Here is a 25,115-nt window from a genome sequence, read left to right as displayed (position 1 = left end):
AAAGCAGAGAGCAGTATAGTGTGTTCATCAAAGGACAATTAACATATGCTCAAAAATATTTCACATCCGCATGCTCAAATAAGCAACATTTTATTGAAAATAAAATACAATATAAATAAAATATAGTACAGCCTTGCTTTTTCTGTATGTATAAAACTGTAATACAGAATTCTATGTCCCATGACACATTGTGTCATAAAGTGTGTTAGCTCCGTTCCAGACTCTACCGCGATAAAGAAAAAGTATTTCACAATAATATTCTACCCCACATGTTATGTCAAGCATCATTTACTGCATTTCCAAAATGAAATAAAAACCCTTTGGTATTGTATGTCTTCTAGACCAACCTCATTACTAAATAAAAATGTTAAGGCATTCACAAAAGTTTAACTAAAACAATTGAGAGAGTGCTCCCTATAATATTACAAGATCAAACTGGATATGTAGGCAGGTGGCTATAGTCCAATCTTTGCCACTTGTTTTATGTATTGTATGTGCCCTCATTTAGGCTCATTTAAATTATTTGATAGTAGAAAAGAGTGGTCTATTTACTGTATTCCATAAATGTAGGTTAACTTCAGATAAGTGTGCATCAGGTTACTATATTTAAGCCCTGAAGGTTCCATACAGGTTAACAACCATAATTGTTTTCAGATTAGGACATGGCACCTGAAAAAGCTGTCCACAATCACCAATGCTATTATTATTTGCTATTGAACCACTGGCCTTCATAAAAACTAGGAAGTTGAAGGAATGGAATAAAAAAATCTCTTTATGTAGACAATATGTTTCTGTTCATCAGTGACCCAAACTTATCATTACCAATCCTATTAAACATACTATATTACTATTACAAGATCTCTGGATTTAAAATCAATTTTAAAAACTGCTTTTTTACAGTATAATCACTGTCATATTTTAGGAGATCAGAGTCCTTTCTGATGACTTTTTCAGAACATTTGAAGTATTTGGAAGTTGCAATTTCAGGAAGTTTAAAGGTCTTTGTAAATGTAGTTTTTTCAGTATGGAGGAAAGCACAAAATAAGATTAAAACATGCAGTCAATTATTTAGCCTTCTGTAATGTAAGTATTACCTTCATTTGATTTTATTAGTTTTTTGGATATTTTTGCATGTCTTTAGATTACATTTACTGGTTTTGCGTATCTGGACTTTGTTACTGTAGATTGCCTTTTGGGTAAATCTTTTTTGCTTCCTTTTTTGATATTATTATTATTATTATTTATTTTGTTTGAATGAACTGCAAAGGGATTTCACTTCCTATCCTGCCTTTATTGGCTAGGGGTGGACCCTAAACAGTGATGGACAGGTCACTCGACCTCTTGGGAATCAAAGAGCATTAGCAAACATAATTAAGCATACACAGACTTAATTATCAGAAAATACACAATTAGACAAGTAATATAAATATATAATAAAAATATGTTATAAATACATAACAACAAGCAATATAATCAAAAATATATACATTTTAACCTGGCTTAACCATAACAACTGTAAAGATTGAAAGCAATAAATGGCGTGGTGCTGAGTAAATATCATCCTTAATACTGAGTTGCCAGTACTCATAATTTGATATGAAAAGAAGGAGAGAGGGCTGAAAATTGACGTGTACTTGACATCAAGCATAATGGTCACATGATACTCGAGTCATGCATGAAAATGATCTTGAAAAAACAGGAAGAGCCATCTTCAAAATTAGGTTTGCAGGCATAACCTTTTGCTCATGTGTCTCAAATTATTCCCTGTCTTCTTCTAGTGTCAGTGAGGTAGCAAACTGTAGACCTTAATGGCTTCCAAAAATTTAAAATAAAAAATTATATCCTAATATCTTTTACATTTTTTATTTTTCAATTTTGGTTTAGTTTCAGGCCCCCTTTCATTTTTACTTCATTTTGATGGAGCTAATATTTAAAGAATTCACGTTAGCTAAATAAAAGTACATTTAATCAAAAGTTTTGTTTTTTTTTTCTAATTTTTATCAGATTATGCCACTTTTACTTATCATAGGCTGAATTATGTTTGCTTAGGGTAATGTATTCATGTATTTGGCCATTATTTTTTGTGTATATCTAGCTTTCATGAATCTTTCTCCTGTGTGCATATATATATGTATATGTGTGTGTTTTTTTTTTTTCTCGATAGGAAAGCCCAGTTGCCTGAAACTCTGAATGAAAATATTATCAACAATGGCTACAGTTGGCGTGCCAGAGGGTTTTCATTTTGAAACTAAATATGTGATACTCAGCTACTTGGGCCTATTGTCAATTGATAGGCAACAGGAGCAACAGACTACATCTGTAGAAGGTACATTTTGATATCAAGTGTTTGCATGATGTGTGAAGAAGACAGTTAAGAACTATGGTATATTTATTTAATTGACTGACTTGATCTTTTTATTATTTTGTCTTTAAATTAACATAAGTATGTGTTAGTTATTTTGTACTTTACGTTATGGCATGTTATGAAGCTGGTAACATTTTTATACTGTAAATAGGTCACCACTGTGTCCAACTCAGACCCTGAATAAAACAATACCAGTCCAAACAAATATTCAGTTTTGCCAACTGTTCTTAACAGAACAATAAGGGAGCATTTACAGAGGAAGAAAGAAAATATGAAACAATGAACTCTGCCCCTATTTAGATATATCCTGACCATTCTCTTTGTACATTGGAGTGATTATCCTGCTTGCTCACTACAATTTCCTTACTTTCCTGCCACTGGAAAATTATTGTTTTTGTCTGACATTAGACTTCACTTTTGCAGCCCCTTCTGTTATTGCACATCTTAGCCCTCCAGGGCTCCAGGGTACCTCCAATCTGCCCAGCCTTTCTGTATTTAGTCCTGTCTCAACTGTAAAGTTTCTTGTACCATCTGCCAGTCTCGAGGATTTTCAGTGACCTCCCTCAATGCATTATAGGTCAAAACCCTTTCACATGGATCTTGCTTCCTATGTACATTCTATTATCAGTAACAATCCAAAACAACCTAGTTATGATTTTGTCCCATTCTCTAGTTTCCTGAGGGGGATTCCTTTAGCTTATTCTGAGAGCTCCCAGCATGAAAAAGAGTATGTGGTATCCTAAGGCATGCACAGCAGCAGGTGGGGTAAAACACTGTCTAAAGGAGACTTGCAGCATAGTGTGGTGTGAACTCACTGTTGACACTCTTAAGACTCCATCCAGTTATCAATAGAACTCTGCATCTGGCCTGCCACCATGCTCTTTCTATCATACTATGTATATATTGTGACAGATAGGGGGTGCTATCGCTCCCTTGAACCCCTGTCCACGACTCCAGACACCAGGTAAAAGTCCACAAATTGACTTTATTAATCTTCCACAGTGCACAAAGCACCCTCTCCTCCACTATACTCATACAATAACCAATAATACACAATAAACACAATCCTCCACTCCCAGACGCGTTGCCACCCTTCCACCCAGCTCAGCTCGCCGTCTGGGAGCCCTCGTAGTCCTTTTATATATCCTGACCCGGAAGTGTTCTCAATCCCCAGTTCATGTGACTCTCAATCACTTCAGTCATTCCCTTTGTCCACGTGTGCTTCCGGGGTGTAGGGAAAATACCCGTTATTCCTCCCTGCAGCGTCTCCTAGTGGCCCCCATGGCATCCAGCAGGGCTGTGTATAAAAACTACAATGTCCATGATGCCCTGCTGGTCTTCTGGGGACCTCCATACTGCAAGGAGGGCTCCACCTGGCGGCTTGGGGGTATTGGCCGGGAAAAACGGCCGGCCATTCACCACAATATATGAGGTGTGGCAGAAAAGTAATGAGACTGATTTTTTATTTACCAAAGTTTTTATTTTTTTCAAACATCAATGTTATCCCCTTCAAAGTAGTTCCTTGGGCAGCTACACACCAATGGAGACGTTGTTCCCACTGTTGGTAGCAGCGCTGGAAGTCTTCAACCGGTATGGTCTTCAGCATGTCCGTTACACTCTTTTGGATGTTTTCTAAAGTCCCAAAATGACGTCCTTTGAGGACATTTTTCAGTTTAGGAAAATGGAAAAAGTCACACGGACTGAGGTCAGGTGAATAAGGGGGCTGGGGAACCACAGGAATGCCTTTTGAGGTCATAAATTCTGTTATGGAGAGGGCAGTTTTTCGGCACCATTTTGACACAGACCTTTCGCATGTGCAAATGTTCAGTCAAAATTTGATGAACGGTAAATCTGTTTAAATTTAATTGTTCACTCAACATTCTTAATGTTAAACGACAGTCTGATCTCACAAGAGTGTTCACACGTTCGATGTTTTCATTGGTTTTCGAAGTTGAAGTCCTCCCTGAACGGTGTTCATCTTCAGCGTGTTTTCTGCCTTCCAAAAATGATTTGTGCCAGCGAAAAACTTGAGCTTGGGATAAAGAATGTTCCCCATAGGCCTGTTTTAACTTTTCAAACGTCACACTTGCTGTTTAATGGCACAACGTTGCTCCAAATTCCGATGTTCCATTTTGCGTGGCGACAACCAAAACACAACTTTGCTAATAGCAGTCACAAAAATCACGTAGTTAACGGAAGGAGTTGAAACTCGCACTGAGCTATGGGAGGGTACTGATACACGTGCTCTATCAAGGACAACAGCGCAGCGTTGCCAGATCACTTGCAGTGTTGCCAGTCTCATTACTTTTCTGCCACACCTCGTACTATTGTACTATAGTGCCATGCACTTTGCTGTGGAACTATTGAAACTTGGCATATGAGGATCTGTGCCGGTATTTATCAAGTGTCTCAGAACTACTCCTGGGAATTGCACTAAAAATCAGACTAGGATAAGAATTTGTCCTATCTGAGAGTAGGAAATGAGAACTAGTCATGGAAAATCCTACACCCACTCACAGTGAAGTATAAGAGGTAATGTTTTAGAATGAATTATGCCACAATGTTATGGCACCCTGAACTGTAAAATGGCACTCATGAAGAAGTTTTGTAGTTCCCTGGTACTAATGCTAAGGCTTCACCACAAACATGATGATAATAATAATAATAATATCCATAATAGGAGAAGAAGAAGAAAAAGAAAAACAAAGTAAGGTTGGATAATGTGCTAAGCTGCACGTAATTGTTGCCAGTACTCAACAACATCAAGAATAATATTGTAACAAGCACCAAATGGAAAGACAGACACACACTAAATGAGAGTAAATCTCAATGATGGACATGTTTATTTAACAATGAGAGATCCACAGCCATAGTTTCAGAAGAATCACCTTCTTGCTTTTATGACCATGAGAAATGGTTTGTAAACTAACTGGTATGGAAACTAGCTACAGCTATTCTGGTGCTGTTTCTTAAGTCTCATTCACTATTCCAGGGTTCCAATCATCTTCCCGAGTTGCATGCTGTGCTTCTCTCTGTATGTATCTTCTATGAAGCTGTACTGAACTAATTCCCAGCGAACCTCCACCTGCCTATTTCAACCTTCCTGGGCTTTTTAAGTGTAATACAGATTTTCTAGAGGTTTGTGGAATGCAGAGCTCTGTCTATCTGTCTGACATTTTGCTGTCATTCGCTCATCCAGCCCCGTCTGTCTTTAGGTAATATGCTGGCTCCTACAATACAATTTGCAATACAGGCTATCATACACTATCTGAATCAGAAAGCGGACATGTTAATAGTCTGCTTGTAGGATATTGCCCCATGTTACCTTCCTCTGCTCTACTGATTCCCACCTTCTTCATGCTCCTTGATGTTTCAGACTGACTATCCTGCTTGTTCTTTCTTCCTCCATGCCTACTTGAATTTTCTCCTGGACAAGATGGTATACTATTTGCACTGGGCCTTGTGAACTTGGGACTTGTGGAAGTAACCAAAACCAGCTTGGCCTATGGCCACATTCTCCCCCTGCTCCCTCTGCCTCAGCCGTGATTCTGCCGCCTGTAATGCCTCAGCTACATTCCGCTTCCTCCCTGTTCACACTTCAATACCTGCTGCAGCTACTTTGGGGCCTTTTGAATGTCTCTATAGGAGTGCCTCTCTTGTGCGTAACACCATAATCTCCTCTTTTAGGCCACTAAAGGGCAGCTGCAAGGTGTTTCACTGCTGCTATAAAGTGCTGCACTGCTAAGCCAATGTGGAAGACCAAACCATCCTTGCACGCAGCTGCTAATCCTAATGGTAGACCTGATTTGTCCACCTTTATAAGCCACTTTTCAGGTCCTTGTTGGTCTTTTTGATCGAAATGGAGTCCTTGAGCTTGGTATCAAATACTTGCCCCATACATTTTACCGGCTGCTCGAAGATGGCCGGTATGATGTCACTAGATAGTGCAAAGTGTAACTTATCCATCACCTGACCCTTCATCAGCACCAGTGACCTAGACATGCTTGGTCTGAAGCTCATCCTTGCCCATTTGATAAGTTTATCTAGGACTTGCGCCGGGACTGATGTTGTGGTGATGACAACCATGTTCTTGGCTAGGGCAGACAGGGTGACTGAAATGGTACATCCTGTTATTATCCCCTTCTCTGGTCTGTGCAAATCTGATGTCATAGATGCGGAAGTGAACCTGAAATTATTAAATAATCCAGGATAATGTCTGTCATGTTGTCAGGCACATGATGTCTTTGCAGGGTGATCTTGACAAAGCTGTGGAGTATTTACCCATAGGCATTGTTCAGGTTCAACCACAGTACAACCAGGTCTCACCTTACTCTACTAGCTTTGTGGATGAGCTTGGTGACATCCCCAGTGTGTTATAGGCGACCTGGTACTCCTGGAATCCCTCCTTCTGTACGGCTGTATCAATGTATTCATTTCAGTGGAGAATCTCTATTAGGCACTGGGACAAGATGCTAAAGAAGATCTTGCCTTCTGTGCTAAGCAGCGAGATGGTACGGAACTGCTCAACACACTTTGAATTCTCTTCCTTAGGGATCCATAATTCCTCTGTGCTCCTCAACTTATTAGTCACTCTTCCTCTCTGCCAGAACACTTTCAGAATCATCCAGGGATTGTGGAGGAGTTCTGTACATCCCTTGTAGACCACCTATGACACACTGCTGAGTCCAGGGGCTAAGGCTGATCTTGTTTTTTTTACTTGCTCCTGGTCTTCTTTTAATCTAGGTTCTCTTAGGTCAAAGGGTACCTTAGGGGGTGGTGGGTTAACAAGAGCCTTCTTGGGTTCAAGTGCCTGATCTTTCAAAGGATCACTCAAGGTATTGTTGAGGAAATTGTTGACATCCTTCAGGGAGCTTTAGAGTTGTCCACTGCACTTGTCCCCTAGGAATTATTTTTCAAAGCTGAAGGGATTGGATAGGAAGGCAGCTTGTTTCCTGGCTTTCTTCCTTCTCCATCTCCTGTGTCACTGTGCCTGTCATAGCATTACCAGTTTATTCATGGGATGTTCTTTAGTTCTGTGAGTGGTTGCTTTTCCTCCTCCCTTGCACACTTGTTTTGATTCCTTTGTGTCCGAAGCTCCTGCCTCAGTCATTTAACCTGAATGGCTCATCAATTCTTGGTGTATAGTGCCCTTAATTCTTCCATCTCTACACAGCCACACTCTTATGCACCATAGCTAGTAACTATAGATGTCATGCTGTGCAGTCAGCTGTCTGTGTTACCCTTTGATATAGTCTGTATGAAAATTGCAGACATCCTCCTCAAATTGTTGCTTTTTGCTTCATTTGTTAGCTGGAGGCCACCTGATCTTTTTTCTCTTTGATGTTATGTAGGGAGTGGGGAGTTGAATGGCCTGGAGGCTCTGAGTACTGTAGGGTGATACCAGACCAGGCTTCTGTGCACTGATCTTCATTCTCTGTTTTTCTGCATTTCATCCTGGCTTTGTGGATTTTGAGGCCTCACTTTTTCTTACATAGCTTGCCGTAGTATCTGATAGTGTTCATCATTGTTGATTGTCGGTCTACCTTTTTCATTGCCGAGCAGCAGAGTGATATGTAAAAGGTTATGTTTTTATATACGTTGTAATTTATTGAAAGAATTTATTCATTTGAAAACCAGACAATCATGACCATCAAATAGCATTACAGCATGAAATCAGTGCTGCACCATCACATATTGGCCTTGCAAATTGGTACTGAGATATTTTTCCTTTTTTTAAAATAATTTTATCAGTCTGTATATTCGTTATTAGATGTTTAATCTTGTTCTGAGTTGCAGGGACCAGAGCCCATCCTACCAGCATTGGATGAAAGGCAGAAATCAACCTTGGATTCCAATAAGGTTCTCCCTCTTTTAAACAAATGAAAATTTATTGGAGAACATTACAAACTCAGCCTCATGCATCAATAATCTTTAGCTACCTTGTGCAAAAGCTAATCCCAGTGTACATACTAGGATGTCTTTACTAAAACCACTGCTGGATATGTGGAGTCATTTTAAAGAAGATATTAGTTGTATTTGATTTGTATCCCTTTTTTCATCATGCAACATAGTTCTTCATAGTAAATACTGGGAAAATGCACACTTACTTGGCATGTGTAATGTTTAAAAATGGTTATTTTCGGATGATGTAAACAGTTATCTTTACCTACTTGGACAACTTGTACTGGGAACATAGGGATAACCACTGGAAAGGAACTGAGGACTCAGGATGCTTCAGAGACTGTTCTGCTTCCCTTTTTAGTAGGGGACTAGAAATGTGTCATGAAGAACATATTCTAAATCTGGTGATCATATTTCAAGGGAGCTAACTCTGCCCAGAAAGGTCAAGAGCAAATGTGGAAGGACTACCTTCTCTGGCTATATGTTCCATGCACAGGAACATAAAAGCAGTCTGAAGAGGAGCAATGGCAGTTTGTCTTTCTTCATATTGTAGGAAAGAACTCTGTCTTGAAGGCTGCTCCAGGCATTTAACAAGAAAGCAAAACTGCTTGATAGGCCATTGATTAATAGATAAGCCCACCTCTGTTAGTCGTAGATTAAGAAAAGAAAATGGAGCCTTCATTTCATTGTTATTTAAATTTGTGTCAGGTCTTGGGTTTGTCGAAGCGCCCATAGCAGTTACACAATAAACATGCAGTAAGTATTTTCATGTAAATATGCAGTTATTGTATGCATTTTTATTTTATTTTTTGGGTGTGGCATACTTAAGTATATTTTTACAAGTTACTGTATGTTGTGTGAGTTTGCTCTGTTGTGGACTGGCACCACAGTTGTCCACAACACCCTGACACTGCTCTCAAGTGCTCTCGGATAGGCTCTGGCTTTTAATGGTCTTGATAAATAAGTAGGATGGATGGGTTTATGCCATTGCATTTTAAGTAACAGAGGTCATCACATATACAGTATACTTTCTGTCAAAGCCACCCTTGCCTTAAAACATTTTCCCATACCATGGTAGCTGTACAAATGCTGGGACCAATTGACTCATGGCAGTAACCCCAGAAGTTACTGTGTGTGCATAAGCTCATAAAGTTTTTTTTTTTCTTCCAAAATGCATGTAGAAAGGATTGGCAAACTGATTCTTCAAATATCTATACAAGGATAACAAGAGTGTTAATTGACTGTGCCGTGCCCCAGGACATTATCCATATTGTCATACCTGGATCTGAGGTTCACCTGTTGAACAGAGCCTTCATTCCAGGACCCTGGCATATGGTTTTCCATGAAGTATGAAGGAATAAGTACATTAGAGGGTCAGTTCAGGTTGGACGGTTTGGAGACAAAGCCGGAGAGGCAAGATTGCTTTGGTTGTGGCATGTGCAGAGGATAGATGCTAGGGATGGAGCTTCTTGGCAAGTGGAAACGAGGAAGGCCTATGAAGAGGTTTATGGATGTGGTGAGAGATGCATGCAGGTGATGGGTGTGACTGAGCAAGATGCAGGGGACATACCATTTTATCCTTCTATTACCATGCATAGAATTATTTCACTTAGGGCAGATCCGTTCACTAGCATACCATTATTACCAGTTTGGGTCTTCTGGGTCTATCCAGCAGATGCTGTGCTCAATCTGAGTAGGCTTAGTTAATAGTAAGTTGACTGGTGACTTTAGAATGAATGAGTGTTGAGGTTTCCAAGAGTGCACACTGAAAAAGACTGATGTTCTGGCTAGGATTGGTTTCTTTTTGTATCTAACACTGCTGGGTAGCCTTCAGTTTAATTTAATACCCTAATGGACTAAGAATGTTAAAAAAAATGGATGAAGGAATAAATTGTTGTTCCTTCAACTTATGTTGGGTATCTGTTGGCAAAGTGCTTTATGACGAGCAGGACAATAATGTGACACAAATAAGTGCACAGGAAGATGACTAATTTAGCATACGTGTCTGACTAAAATATGACCAGACTTGAACGTCTTGGAAAATGTGTTGATTTAGTAACTTGAATAATAACATAATGCTCTCTTGGTTTAGGAAAAAAAGAAACTTATGAACATTTTTTGAATGATCCATTCTTTTATTACCTTTATTTAATAATGTATTGCTTTGGAGATTTAAACTTCCTAATAGCAATAATAACAAAACACTAGAAATATGACTTCTGAACATCCACCTTGAAAGCTTTAGTAAACTTTAAATCATGCTTCAAAACAATATGAAAAATTATGCATCATATGTCACATGCAGTCTCTCAGTAAGGCAAATCAGAAAATTAAACGTTTTGTGAACTTATGTTTTCGTAGTATACATATGGTGCAATAGACTTGACACAAAAGCACTTACATGGAGAGCTTTAATCAACATTATTTTAAGTCAGTAGAGTCCATAGTATTTTGAGAACAGGTAATGGGAGATTGGAGAAGTGCAAGAAAAATGTACAACGACAATAATAAAACAAGACTTTTTCTTCTTCTGGTCTTTCTTTGTCTCTATAATTCTGCCTGTACTCCTCCTCCAGCAAGCTTCATCCCTTTTCCTCCAGGCTCTGGCTTCTCAAATGATGGCAAGCGGCTTCTTTTATGCTGCACCTGGGAGCAGTTCAAGTGACCCATCAGCTCTATCCGGAAGTACTTCCAGGTGTGGTGGAAGCCCAGTGTAATAGGGCTCCAATGCTCCTGCAGCACCCTCTGGTGGCACCCACAGAACCCAACAGGACTGTGCCAAACTCCAAGTTCCCTGTGGGAATCTGAGGCACAGCTGCAACCCAGGGGGGCTGCCATCTAGCACTCTGGAGGAGGAAGTGTCCTGTACATGTCTGGTCCACCTGTCCTCCCATTTAGAAGGCGTCTCAGCTTGGAAAAGGCCCTGGCCATCTGTCACAAAATTTGACTATTTCTGGTAAAGGATTCTTTTTATAAATCTTATAGGTTTGTTGGATTGTTATTGTCACATGTACAGAGTAAGGTTATATTCTGCTTTCCACGCAGTAATGCTGGCATTAACTCCATTTTTTTTGACTTTGCAATTGGCTTAGCAGGATGACTAATCAATGAATAAGTGAATGAATAGCAAAGTAAAATAAATATTGTTCTGTTCTCTTTTACTTCCTTCTAAATACAGAAATCTTGTAGATATAATGTAAAATAAGGAATACTTGTAATGGGGGTGGGGGAGTGGCATTTAAGCTCCATTCTATATTTCATTGTTACTGCCTTCATGTGAACAGAAATATGATCTACATCTCTGTTTCATTTTAGACTACCACCAAACCTGTATTATGTTGATATTTCTAGTCTGATATTATTAATATATTGAATGTAGATAATGTTTTTGATGCGTCACATCATGTAAAAATCATTTTTATTGAAAAAATATTCCTAGGTCACAGAATTTGAATATTCCACATAAAATATTTAGTGAAAATGATATTTTTTTCCTGTTGTATAAATGTAAAGAATGCAATTTATGGATCTTTTAAGAAATTGTTTTTTGATAGTATAGAACAGTTTATTCAAACTTGTGGACCAGATGTTTAAAAAAAATATATATATATTTTCAAGATGTTAAGGAAATTGTATTTCTTGCTCAGTGCATACAAGCATTTTGATTTCCAACATTAAAGAGTTTTTATGGTATGATATAGACCATTTAATTAAATAAGGATATTGCAAATATCCATAATTTCCTAACCTCAGCCTTTGCTATGACATTTGAGGGCAAAATAGCTATGTAATGTTTATTCATGTAATAAAAGCCTTGTCTGTATTCTTGTCCCTAAGGGAATGGTAGACTTCCAAGAATGCTGGCTTACTTCAGGTTTTTGGTTTTTTTATGTAGTAGTTTTCAATTGTAATAAGTAAGCACAAGTTATCTATGACTGTACATCTGAATATTTTATATGAAATATATTTTAAAGTGTTATCTTTAATTATGCTTATTTATAAACATTTAAAAAAAATGTTAACACACTTGTGTCATAAATATTTAAATGTAGTTTTTCAAGTGTTAAGTATTCTATTTTACAGCTGCTTGCTATGTGGTTATTGTGTAGGTTGTGCAGATATTTTAGACAATTACTGTAAATTATAAGGCCTATTTTCATTGGGGAATAATAATGTAAAACATCAGTAGGTTTTTAATGTTAAAAAAACAGTTTACTTTCTGTAAGTTTACATTCATAAATAATTTTAATTGTGATTTTCACAATTTATTCTTTCATGTTACAAGTCAATACTGGCTAACATACTTAAACTATGCTTGAAATGTGACAATTGCTTTTTCTCATTTTGTCAAAGAACATTGGCTAAGATGCTGTCTTTTTCATTAAAATGAATGTTAAACACTTGATATATATCTTTCAAAACCACTATCTGCAACAAATTGTTATAGATGCACATGATTACAAAGTAGCAAATTTATTATTAGACATATTTACTTTACAAAGTAAGAAACTTTACAAGCATGTCATGCTAACTTGGCAGAGCTAAAACAATACAAAGTAAATATTGGGGGACCAGCTTTAAATAGAACCATTCTGAAGTACAATTACAGCTATAATCTAATAAGTCATATAATATACTTAAGATTTCAGAGTAATGGTTATTTTCATAAGCCTTTGTTGTATGCCATCTTGTGGCAGTTATCTTCATCAGAAAATACTGGTTATGAAACAATATTTTAAAGTTGTGAGTAAATAAACAAACACCAAGTGTTTATTACTATTGCTTTTTTGTAATTTTTTTTTTATGTACAAAAAGCTTTCCCATTGCAATATGGTTATTAACTATATAATTTGTCACAAGTTAAATTTTGTAAAATGAGATTTTAGTGGAGTTAATGGCACATTTGTTCTTCAGAAAAGATTGTACTGCTTTATTGCTAATTGCAATCCTTTATATACTAATAAGCTGTTTGGAAGAATGTGGACTGCATATTAAATTTTGTTTCATTTTGCTATTTTTATTGACTAAACTGCTAACTTTGTAGTATTGTTTAATGAAACAATTTAAATATGTGTACTAGTGATATTTTTTGCATACAGTATTATAACATTGTTTAAAATACGGCTAACCAGCATTTTTCCAATTAAGTTTAAAGACAGAATTATGACTGTGAGTTCTTCTTTTTTCAGTAGCTGAAATAATTAGAAGACCATTTGCAAGCAGCACATTTATTAAATACCAGGTTAAAATAATTTGTGTTCTTGTGATGAAACCTCCTGTAAAATACAATGCATTGTTTATAAATTATTCTGATTATATATTTGAAAATGCAGTTTTTTAAACTGCAACTTATAATTGGCAATGAGTTTAATGGTTGTTTGTGTTAGTGCCATTTGTCTTCAGTTTTTCACAATGCAATTAGAAAATCTTTTTTTCTGAAGCCCGCTATTATTGAACCTTGATAAATTAAGGATACTCGGATTCTGGGGCGGCACGGTGGCGTAGTGGTAGCACTACTGCCTCGCAGTAAGGAGGCCTAGGTTCGCTTCCCAGGTCTGCGTGGGTTTCTTCCTGGTGCTCCGGTTTCCTCCCACAGTCCAAAGACATTCAGGTTAGGTGCATTGATGATCCTAAATTGTCTGTAGTGTGTGCTTGGTGTGTGGATGTGCGTGCGCGTGTGCCCTGTGGTGGGCTGGCGCCCTGCCCGGGGATTTGTTCCTGCCTTGCACCCTGTGTTGGCTGGGATTGGCTCCAGCAGACCTCCGTGACACTGTGTTAGGATATAGTGGGTTGGACAATGACTGACTCAGATTCTTTTATGGAAGAACTGAAACAAAAATTTTTTGTTTGGCAAAAAAACAAATTTTTTATTTTAAAATGTGATTTGGGCATTGAGAGTATAAGTGGATAGTATAAAGATACAATGTTTACAGATTATTTTTTATGAACCATAATTGAACAGAAGAAAAACAGTTTTTAAGTGTCTGAATACTCAAGGCAATCGGCATATTCCTTTGTGACGATAAAAGAGATTTTAGCTTACAGAACAATTTCTTCAAAAGATAAAAATAAGATTTACCACTTATGAAGTGGAGGAAGAAAGGAAGGCTTAAAAGAGAAAACACAGAAGAACAACAGTCACTAGCACCCTTCTATATTAAAGTATTTTTTCAAGTTCATCAGTGCTAAAGAAAACAAAAGCTTAGTTGATAAACTGGCAGGTTCAGGTTAATAAAGAGAATCTGGGATGTTGAAATTAAATATGTACAGTATATATTAGTGTGTGTGTGTGTGTGTGTGCTTGTTTTATATATATATATATCTTTTTATTAATATCTTAATTATGCAAGGGAGTGCTTAAATATTGCTTACATTTTTTTCTTTTAAGTATGTTTTTTGTACAACCTGAGGACACTGAGAGAGTGATCTATTAAGAAATTTTCTCCTCACCAGTCACCACTTTTCCATTAAAAGCTCTTATCATATGCTTAAATAACATCAACACTGTAAGATGTACAAATCGTACATGTATTATTTGCTTCCAAATTAAGAATATGAATATTGATTGAATTTTCATCGTAACCCCACATTAACAACACCTATTGCCATGGAAAACTTGAGTTATAGGGGGACAAAAAATTACATTGAATTTACTTATATAGTCACATGAAATATAATTATTTGAAAGCAATTCATTCATCAAATTCACTCCTAATTCAATATCATGAACTAATTCTGTAACTTTCTGTCAGAACACTTAAAAAATAATAATCACTTTTTATAAATCAAATCTTGCCCAATAGGAGTTAGGTATGGGGGCATGGTGAGAGAATGAAAGGAGTGTACATTAACACCATTTATTCTCATTCTCTTTCTCATAAGAGAGGTTAGGAGCACACGCTGATACAGCGTATTGCCACACCCACCACACAACAAACCAACTGAGGATCCCAGATTAGGACTGAGCGCAGCCATGTAACTGTGAACACATCAGCATCACACTTGTTCGGATGGAATGGATCAGTGTGAGGTTTTTGTATGGTGGCTGGAGGGCCTACATGCAGCGCTGGATGCAGATTGCCCTCCTACCCAGGACAGAGCAATTGTAGGTTAAGGGCCTTGCTCAAGGGCCCAACCAAGTAGAGTTACTTTTGGCATTTATGGGATTCGAACCGGCAACCTTCCAATTGCCAGTGCAAATCCTTACCTCAGAGCCACCACTCCGCCCCTACCCCATACCCACTTTGCTGCTGTAAATTGTAATTAGTTGTTTTAATAGTATTAAGGCTCAACTAGTATAATTAAGGATAAATAAAGTTATGATTTGAAGGATAAGTTTGGTATTTTCCAAGTCAAAGTTATTTCTTCACAATAATGGTATATGTTAATTTGCAGTATGAAACTGCATTCTAAATTAAAGTATATTTTATTAAAAAAAAAAAGCCCACTCTTATGGGTACTGGGGTCCTATTTTGAAAAAAGCCTCTCCCCTCATTCATTGGTCAGGAGTCTTGTCTTCATTTCAGAAAAACAGAATTATGAGAATGTACCACTCCTGATTACTATGAATGCTTCATTTCCCAGTAGTGACTGCTAATAATAGAATGCTTTTTTTGCACATTTTGAACATAACTGGATAGACGTGGATTATGTGACATGAATATATATATAATTGAAGTCGCCCGACCATGGGATATGCACGACAGAGCCCCGTCCGCCAACTCTAACCCTTCTCCTGTGTCATGGGATACACACAACAGAGCCCCGCCCGCCAACTCTAACCCTCCTCCCGCGTCCACCCTCGCTCTCGAAGCATGCACACTGCCTGCTCATGTGCCCGCACGCAACACCTCACCAAACACGGGCTCAGTCGCTTTCGTCTCTGCTAGAGTCCACATGCACTTCGTAGCCACATTGACTTTCATTGTTCTTTTCGGTTCCGGCTGCTTTTCTATATATATAATCGATCAAATCGCCCGACCATGGGGTACGCACGACAGAGCCCCTCCTGCCAACTCTAACCCTCTTCCCGCGTCATGGGGTACGCACGACAGAGCCCCGCCCGCCAACTCTAACCCTCCTCCCACATCTATCCTCGCTCTCGAGGCATCCATCGACTTCTCAACTGTCACTCCGGAACAACTCAGTATGCGAGCTATGTTAAGCGTCACCAACGAAGACTCGCTACACCTTAATGAACAAGTATTGAAAGTGTACTGGAGTGTAAAACTATCACAGCTGCTACCTCACAAACTGTCCTTATTCCCCGGATTTCCCTGACCCCATCAGATTCAAATTTGCCTTATACTTTTACACACAGACAATTTCCTGTTAGATTAGCCTTTGCAATGACAATTAATAAGGCACAGAGCCAAACTTTCAAAAAGATATGCCTGTATCTGCCAAAACCAGTTTTCAGTCACGGATAATTGTATGTTGCTCTCTCCAGAGTTACATGTTTTCATTCACTCACAGTCATATCCTCAAACCCACCCCATTTGGACAACTGTGTCTTTCAGGTAGTGTTCACCCATCAATAAATAATTATGCGGTGTATATTACGCCGCGGGTCGGCTAGTAGACTGATATTTTGTTTTGTGCAGCACTGGTACCCGTTAAATTCTATTTTATCATAAATATATTTATCTTCTTCTGCAAGAATGCATGAGATTCAAAATAACTCCTGAAGTGCAAAAATGGGTTAATCTGGATCATTCTGTAAATTTTGTTAGCTGGTTTGTTAAGTGTTTTAGTCACAACTTTAAAAAGAAAAAGGTGCTCCCACACATTTATTCTCTGAGAAAAGAGGCAGTATTTAACTCTCTTAAACAATAAAGGTTAATCTTAGCTCAAGAGAGATTGATTTAGTTACATTTTTCATTCTACTGCTACTGTAGTAGCACTACTGTAAAATGACCAGAGGAGTTGTAAATTTTATTTCGTGCATTATTTTTTTTTTTTTTCATGGATAAGCTACATGTTTTATTCATAATAGCTTAATACCTTAATAAACATTGTGGGACCAAATATGTAGTCAACATTTAGGTTATGCTGTAAACAACCTTATGACATTGTTAACTGCACATAATAATGATTCAATACATCTCTGACAATGTTTTTAATTTTAAATACAGTTAGTTATATACTTTAGAGAATCAACAACTAACAATAGGATATCAATCAATGCCATTTTACATCACTTGAAATGGCATATTCTGTTTTTGAAAAGTATTGACTCCCCTCATGCCTATATGTTTTAAATACATGATATTATAATCTGAATTCAGTTATTACCATTATTTTTTAAAATGACTCATTGTTACAAAAGAATTTAGTAGATAAAAATGTCATAACTGACCCTGATGTAAGTAAAAAAAAAAAAAAAATCCTTCAACCTGCAAATCAGTTAAATACATTTTTTGCTTACTGATTCACTCTGATATCAGTGGTATTTAAAAATTATATTAAATTGGCCAAAGCAAATTGAGAAGCTGATTTTATTAATGCGAATGCAGGCAGTGAGATGGCTAATACACTGAACTTTAAGCCACAAGACTACACATCCAATTCACATCTTTGCTTCACTGTTTGATTCTGTGCAAGTCACTTAACCTGCCTATGTTTCTTCTGTAAAAAAAATCTGTATCCTCTTGTATGCCTTGGATAAAGGCATTAGCAGGATAAATAATAATAATAATAATAACAATAATAATAAAAGTGTAATAACTGCTTGGGGAAGATAAAATACAGTGATAACACCAAATATTTTAAATTATATATATTTTTATTCTCACCATGGACTAGTCTGACTTAGTAAATAATATAAAAATTATAAAATACCACTAATAATGTATGAAAAAATAACCAGACTGAATGACATTTTAGAGACTTTAAATTTACTACAGACCTTTTAACCAAAAACCAAGTCAATTTCTAGGGTCTAAAGTACAATCAAAACTTTCCCCTGGTCCTAACATAGAAAAGAATTGTAATGAATCTATAAATTATGTATGTTTTCTGAGCTTAAATAAATGTTTAGCCTTATCTCCTCAGGTGTTCAAATAGAGAAAGAAATTGCCACTAAAGTGAAAGCAGATGTTGAGGAGGAGCTGAAACTTCTTGAAGAAGAAATTTCAAAAGGTGAGCTTTAAGTGAAGAAAAAATCTTGATTGCTATTAAATGTCTAAAAACTTTGTGATTCATTGTAACATTTCATGAAGACTTAATTTATGAGCAAATACATTAAATGACATTAGGCTTCTGGTTTCTTTGTCATTAATTGTTTTCTAGATCTTCACATTGAAACTGTTTTCTGTCAATCCTTTTCAGCTCTGAGCCAGTAGTTGAAGAAAATGTGTGCATTCAGTTCAGTTCAAATATTTTACAATGTTATTTTCAGTCTTATGTATTTAACAACAGATGTCACTAACATGCATTTTTAAACTCTGAAGCTTTTACAAGCACAGGCTTTGACTGCCACACATCTCCAGTGTTTAACCCTGCCAACCCAGAGAGCTCCATTGAGGACTGCCTAGCTCACCTTGGTGGAAAGGTCTGTCAGGAGATGTCAGTACACCTACATGCTGCTAAGCAGACCCTTCTCAGTTTGTGAGTAGCTTTCATGTAAATCTAAACATTAAATATTGAAAAGAAAGGTATAAAATAACAGTGATGACTGCTGAATCAAAGATGAGATTTCATTGTATACAGGGTGGGCTGTAAGTTTCCATACATAGGAAAAATAAAACTTTTTTTATGAAAAAACATTTTTATTTCTAATAATATGCTCTACATGACTGCCATTGTTTTGAAACCACATTTCAATATGTGTCCGCCACTGCTGATGAACACGTTTAGCACAGCTGGAGTTATGCTTGTAATGGAGTTGGTGATACTTTCCCTGTTCCCTAAGATGATTTATGTTTCGTGTGTGATGTTCGTTCCATATTTCCTGTTAAATTTGATTGCAACCATATGAGTGCTTCCTGACCCAGCCATCAGTATGATTTAAATTCGTTGCTCTTTATTCAAGCGCATTTTTTATATCTGAAATATAAAAAATAAAATGTTAAAAACCATATGTATGGAAACTTATGGCCCACCCTGTATGTGTGTATGTGTGTGTGTGTGTATACAGTGTATATATATATATATATATATATATATATATATATATAAAATCCAACGTCTGTATGTCTGTCCGCTTTTCATGAGAGAACTACTTAACAGGTTTTTTTCTATAATTTGCTTGAACATTCCGGTTGATTTTACGACTTCTGTCATCGCACTAAGTATTTCACTTGCAGGAGCGATTTATTCTCAATAATCTGAGACAGAGGCTGTTGACCGAGGGGAGGGGGAAGCATGACGTTAGGAGTGGGGAGCCGGGTGGGGCCTTCCTTACTTACGCGCAAGCCTCCATTCAAGTTGGTCTGCCTGTCATTACGTTTTAGAGCGTACCTTACCTCTGCTTAGCTAGCAATCCCTGTTTGTTTATTGGTTTTTAATGTTTGTTCTGTTTCACTACTATACAGGTGGAGCTGCGGAGGACAGCTGCTAAGTTATATACAGTCATGGCCAAAATTATCGGCGCCCCTGGAATGTTCCCTGAAAATGCACAATTTCTCCCAGAAAATTGTTGTAATTACAAATGTTTTCCTATACACATGTTTATTTCCTTTATGTGCATTGGAACAACACAAAAAAAGAGAAAAAAGCCAAATCTGATATCATGTCACACAGAACTCCAAAAATGGGCCAGACAAAATTATTGGCACTTTTTCAAAATTGTGGGTAAATCATTTTATTTCAAGCATATGATGCTTGTTTGAACGCACCTGTGGCAAGAAATAAGTGCTGGCAATATAGCAATCACACCTGAAACCAGTTAAAATGGAGAAAAGTTGACTCAACCTTTCTGTTGTTCATCTGAGTGTGCCACACTAAGCATGGAGAACAGAAAGAAGAGCAGGGAATCGTCTGAGGACTTGACAACAAAAATTGTGGACTACAAGGCTACAAGTCCATCTCCAGAGATCTTCATGTTCCTTTGTCCACTGTGCACAGCATAATCAAGAAGTTCACAACAAATGGCACTGTAGCTAATCTCCCTGGACGTGGACGGAAGAGAAAAATTGATAAAAGACTGCAATGAAGGATAGTCCGAAGGGTGGATAAACAGCCCCAATCAACTTCAAAACATATTCAAGCTGTTCTGCAGACTCAGGGTGCAACAGTGTCAGCTCGAACTATCCGTCGACATCTAAACGAAATGAAACGCTATGGCAGGAGAGCCAGGAGGACTCCACTGCTGACACAGAAACATGAAAAAGCCAGACTGGAGTTTACCAAAATGTACTTGAGGAAGCCAAAATCCTTCTGTGCAAACATCTTGTGGACAGATGAGACCAAGGCAGAGCTTTTTGGTAAAGCTCATCATTCTACTGTTTACAGAAAACGGAATGAGGCTTACGAAGTAAAGAACACAGTACCTACAGTTAAACATGATGGAGGTTCTAAGATGTTTTGGGGATGTTTTGCTGCCTCTGGCACTAGATGCCTTGACTGTGTGGAAGGCATCATGAAATCTGAAGACTACCAAAAGATATTGGGGCGCAATGTAGTGCCCAGTGTCAGAAAGCTGGGTCTGCGTCAGACGTCATGGGGTTCCAGCAGGACAATGACCACAAACATACCTTTGAAAGGACCCAGAAATAGTTGAAGACAAAGCGCTGGAGAGTTCTGAAATGGCCAGCAATGAGTCGGATCTAAATCCGATTGAACACTTATGGAGAGATCTCAAAATTACTGTTGGGAGAAGGCGCCCTTCAAATCTGAGAGACCTTGAGCAGTTTGCAAAAGAAGAGTGGTCGAAAATTCCAGTTGAGAGGTGTAACAAGCTTATTGATGGTTATAGGAAGCGCTTGATTTCAGTTATTTTTTCCAAAGGACATGCAGCCAAATATTAAGTTGAGGGTGCCAATAATTTTTTCCAGCCCGGTTTTTGAGTTTTTGTGAAATGTCAGATTTGGCTTTTTTTCTCTGTTTTTTGTGTGTTATTCCAATGCACATAAAGGAAATAAACGTGTATACCAAATCATTTGTAATTGCAACAATTTTCTGGGAGAAATGGTACATTTTCTGGGAAAATTCCAGGGGTGCCGATAATTTTAGTCATGACTGTGTACATACAATATATTATTTTCTGTTTTCATTCTCTTGTAATGTTTTTCCAAAATGCTGCATGGTGACAGTTAGCATCTCAGTTTTATAAGCTTTTGCATGGACTTGTTTTAATTAAATACTCCTTATTTCTGTTCTAGAAAAAAAATTTTCTTGCCTAATTAAAATAATTTATTTGTTAAAGGGATTTGTTACAAATGTAGCATTTATTTAATTCTTATATTTGTTCTTATAAATAAACATCAAATTTTGTGAGTTCTGTACCTTTTTACTATAAAAATTATACTCCTGTTTTTAATAATGTTTTACGCTATAAAATAAAAAATCCTAATTTTCAACATTAATTGCAGAACACAGTAATACCTGAGAAAAATGAAATGTTCCTGACTAATGTCATAGTAGTTGGACTTATAATTTATATATTTTTGCTACATAGAGAGTACAAAACTTACATCTTCTAGGTAGTAATTGATGAAGATTATTTTAATTGTTAATTATATTTTCCATTTTAGCATTCAAATGAGCTCTAAACTTGCAATTTAAAATCATTTCTCACAGAATTTCATTTCTCTTCTGTGCAGCATCTACTTTGTTATATTTCTTATTTACACTTATTATAAAATTACATTACAAAGAATAAAACACAAATTGACTACATCCAATACATTTACGTTTTATATGCCCGTTTTGTTTGGGGTCCAGTTTGATATATTTGAGACTATTATAAGAGTTATTAATATATATCATTTTAAAAGTGTGTATATTCATTTTTAAATGTATGCATATCCTGTTTTAATCTTTCAACAGAGAGTTGTATTCTCATTTTACAGATCATATACTGTATGACCATTAAGATACAAAAAGTAATACAGGCATGTTAACATTTATTTCATGCCCTTATTTATTCACACTGAGTTTTAGATTTACTTTGCATTTAATTTAGGTTGTAAACTTAACTTGTAAAATCTGTTTGTTAAAATCTTAATTTTTTTTCCTCACATTGTGTTGTATTTCAGGCCTTTGGATTATGCAAAGTTTAAAGAAACTGTTCAGGGGCTATCTTCTCATTCTCAGGGCTGGAATAAGGTCTGTAAATCACCCCTAATTGATTTATGTTACAGTTTTCTAATTTTTTGGATTTTGAAATAGTTTAGTTTTTTTTGTGAATGTATTTTTACTGAGTAATTTATCACATTTGATGTCTTTTAAGTAAAATTCAAATCCTGCAGGGCCTTTGCTCTTGAGAAATCGTGTCAGTAGGACTGACAACTGCCATCTACTATGGTACATTCAAAGGCAGTTAAATCATTATTTTTGCCCATTCTCCTCCATTGTTGCATGTACACACAATCTGTTAACCCCAACTTCTCATTTAACTGATATTGTCCACTTACAGTACACTAATAAATAAACCATTTGTATTTTTAAATGTTAAGGGAATTGGAAGAAGTCATGAAGTCAAAACAACAATCCAAAGGTCAAATTCAATGCAAAGCTCAGTATGTTAATCAAAGACTGAAGTCAGGATGCAGTGTGAGATTTCGTCGCCAAATCAAAAAGATTAAATTAAGTCAAAGAGCAGAAGAAGAATTCAAAACTGGAATATACCAAAAAAAGTTATCAATAAAGGTTTTTCTTAAGAAGAATCTGAAATCTCAGATATTAGGGGGAGTGCACACACTGAAACAGACCTGGGCAAATGTGTTGGTACCCTTGTAGCTAATTGAAAAGGTTCTGTATGCCTCCTGAAAAATGATTAAATGAAAATTAATTGTCCTATGTACACCTGCATGCCTTTGACAAGTAAAGCAAAGCAAATGTGAAATGTGCTTGTTCCACAAAGATATTCTAAAATGGCCTGGACACATTTATTGGTACCCCTAGAAAAGATCATAAATAATTTTAATTTTAAAGGTGTTTTTTTTTTTCAAGCTAGCTGTTTTCTTTAATTGGTATCACAAGTCTCCAATCATGCAATCACTTATTCATCCTATTTTAATAGAGAAAAGCAGTCACTCTGCTCTTTGATATCTTTATGTGCTCCACACCAAACATGGATCAGAGAAAGCAAAGTAGAGAGTTACCTGGAGATATCAAGAAAATTATAGGCAAGCATGTTAAGGCAAAGGCTGCAAGACAATATCCAAGCAGTTTGATGTTCCTGTGACAACAGCTGCAAATATTATTAAGTTCAAGGTCCAAGGGATTGTAGCCAACCTCCATCTAATGCGGCCATAAGAGGAAAATCGACCCTACAATGGGCAGAATGATAGTGATAATGGTAGAATGGGAGAAGACACAGGAGGACTCCACATAAAAAAAAAAAAACGAGTAGAATTTGTTAAAAAGCATATTGACAAGGCACAGTGCTTCTTGGAGAATGTCCTATGGACATATGATACAAGGCTGAAGCTTTTTGGCAAGTTATATTGGGTTCTATGTCGCCAGCCAAAATAAAGTGCTTTTAAAAAAAAGAACATCATAACTATGGTGAAACATGGTGTAAGCTCAGTTATGTTTTGGGGCTGCTTTGGTGTGTCTGGCAAGTGGTGCCTTGAGTCTGTGCAGGAAACAATGAAATCTCAAGACTGTCAAGACATTCTGGTGCCAAACATACTGCCCAGTGTCAGAAAGCTCTGCCTCAATCTCAGGTCAGGGATCCTCCGACAGAATAATGACCCAAAATGTACTGCTAAAAGCACCCATGTATGCTAAGAACAAAACATTGGACTATTCTGAAGTTGCCTTCTAGGAGCCCTGGTTTGAATCGTATTGAACATCTATGGACTGAAGCATTCAATCTGAAGAAGGCACCCTTTAAACCTGACACAACTGAAGCAGTTTGCACAACAAGAGTGGACCAAACTACCTGTTGACAAGTGCAGAAGTGTCATGGTGAGCTACAGGAATCATTTGTTTGCAGTAATTGCCTGTAAAGGTTGTGCAACAAAGTAATAGGTTAAGGGCCCCATCATTTTTGTCAATGCTGCTTTCGTTTATGTTCTTACTTGAAATATTTTGTTGAATCAAAACTATAAAGCAAAATCAGATTTTTTTAAATGTGGAATTAACAATGATGGGTGCCAATTACTTTTGTCAGTTTCAAGATATTTCAGAGACAATTGTGGGTGGTCCTTTTTTGGTATAGGCGGTACCAACAAGTTTGAACATGTTTGTATAAAGTCATGTTGATGACATCACATTGCACATACTCCTGATTGAGCTGCCTGGTAACTGCAGAGCAGCAGTAAAAAAAAATGGCTGCACCTACAAGAATGGTGCGGCAGGAGAAAGTACTTCATTTTCAACATTATTAAAAACACTTATTTAAAAAACAAATACAGTATATCCAATTGATGCCTTGGTCTTGAAAACCTGTGAAACAATGTTCAAAATATATAAAATGCCAACAAAGTGGCAGAAAAAAAATGATACAACACAGTTTATATATTTAAGAATCACTTCTTTTTTAATACAATTGCAGGCTATTCAGGAGGTAAGAAAATTTTACAAGAACAATATTTTACTTAACTATTTATTAGATGAGGTGACAGCAGTTTTCATTACACAGGTTTAGAGTTGTAATGGGTATATGGATGTCATTTACTCCACAGTGTTGATTTAGGCCTCAAAAACTGAAAAGAAGTGTCTGGCCCAAATGCTTAAA

At 36.9% G+C, this 25,115-nt stretch overlaps 1 protein-coding gene across 2 annotated transcripts in view; it reads left to right on the top strand.

The window, feature by feature from the left end:
• Window positions 1–25,115, top strand: part of bcl2l13 (BCL2 like 13) — a 91,540-nt gene that overhangs the window by 6,763 nt on the left and 59,662 nt on the right. For both annotated transcript variants that reach the window (XM_039770069.1, XM_039770068.1), the window contains exons 2-5: window positions 2,165–2,326; window positions 18,320–18,406; window positions 18,718–18,874; window positions 22,465–22,534. In XM_039770069.1, the coding sequence (XP_039626003.1) occupies window positions 2,191–2,326; window positions 18,320–18,406; window positions 18,718–18,874; window positions 22,465–22,534 (450 nt within the window). In that variant the 5' untranslated portion in view covers window positions 2,165–2,190. The remainder of the gene's footprint in view (window positions 1–2,164; window positions 2,327–18,319; window positions 18,407–18,717; window positions 18,875–22,464; window positions 22,535–25,115) is intronic.

Source organism: Polypterus senegalus, chromosome 11, assembly GCF_016835505.1.
Source record: "Polypterus senegalus isolate Bchr_013 chromosome 11, ASM1683550v1, whole genome shotgun sequence".
In the NCBI taxonomy this organism is placed as follows: Eukaryota; Metazoa; Chordata; class Cladistia; order Polypteriformes; family Polypteridae; genus Polypterus; species Polypterus senegalus.
The sequence above is the reverse complement of the archived record's forward strand: the minus strand, read 5'-3'. Positions and strand labels throughout refer to the sequence as shown.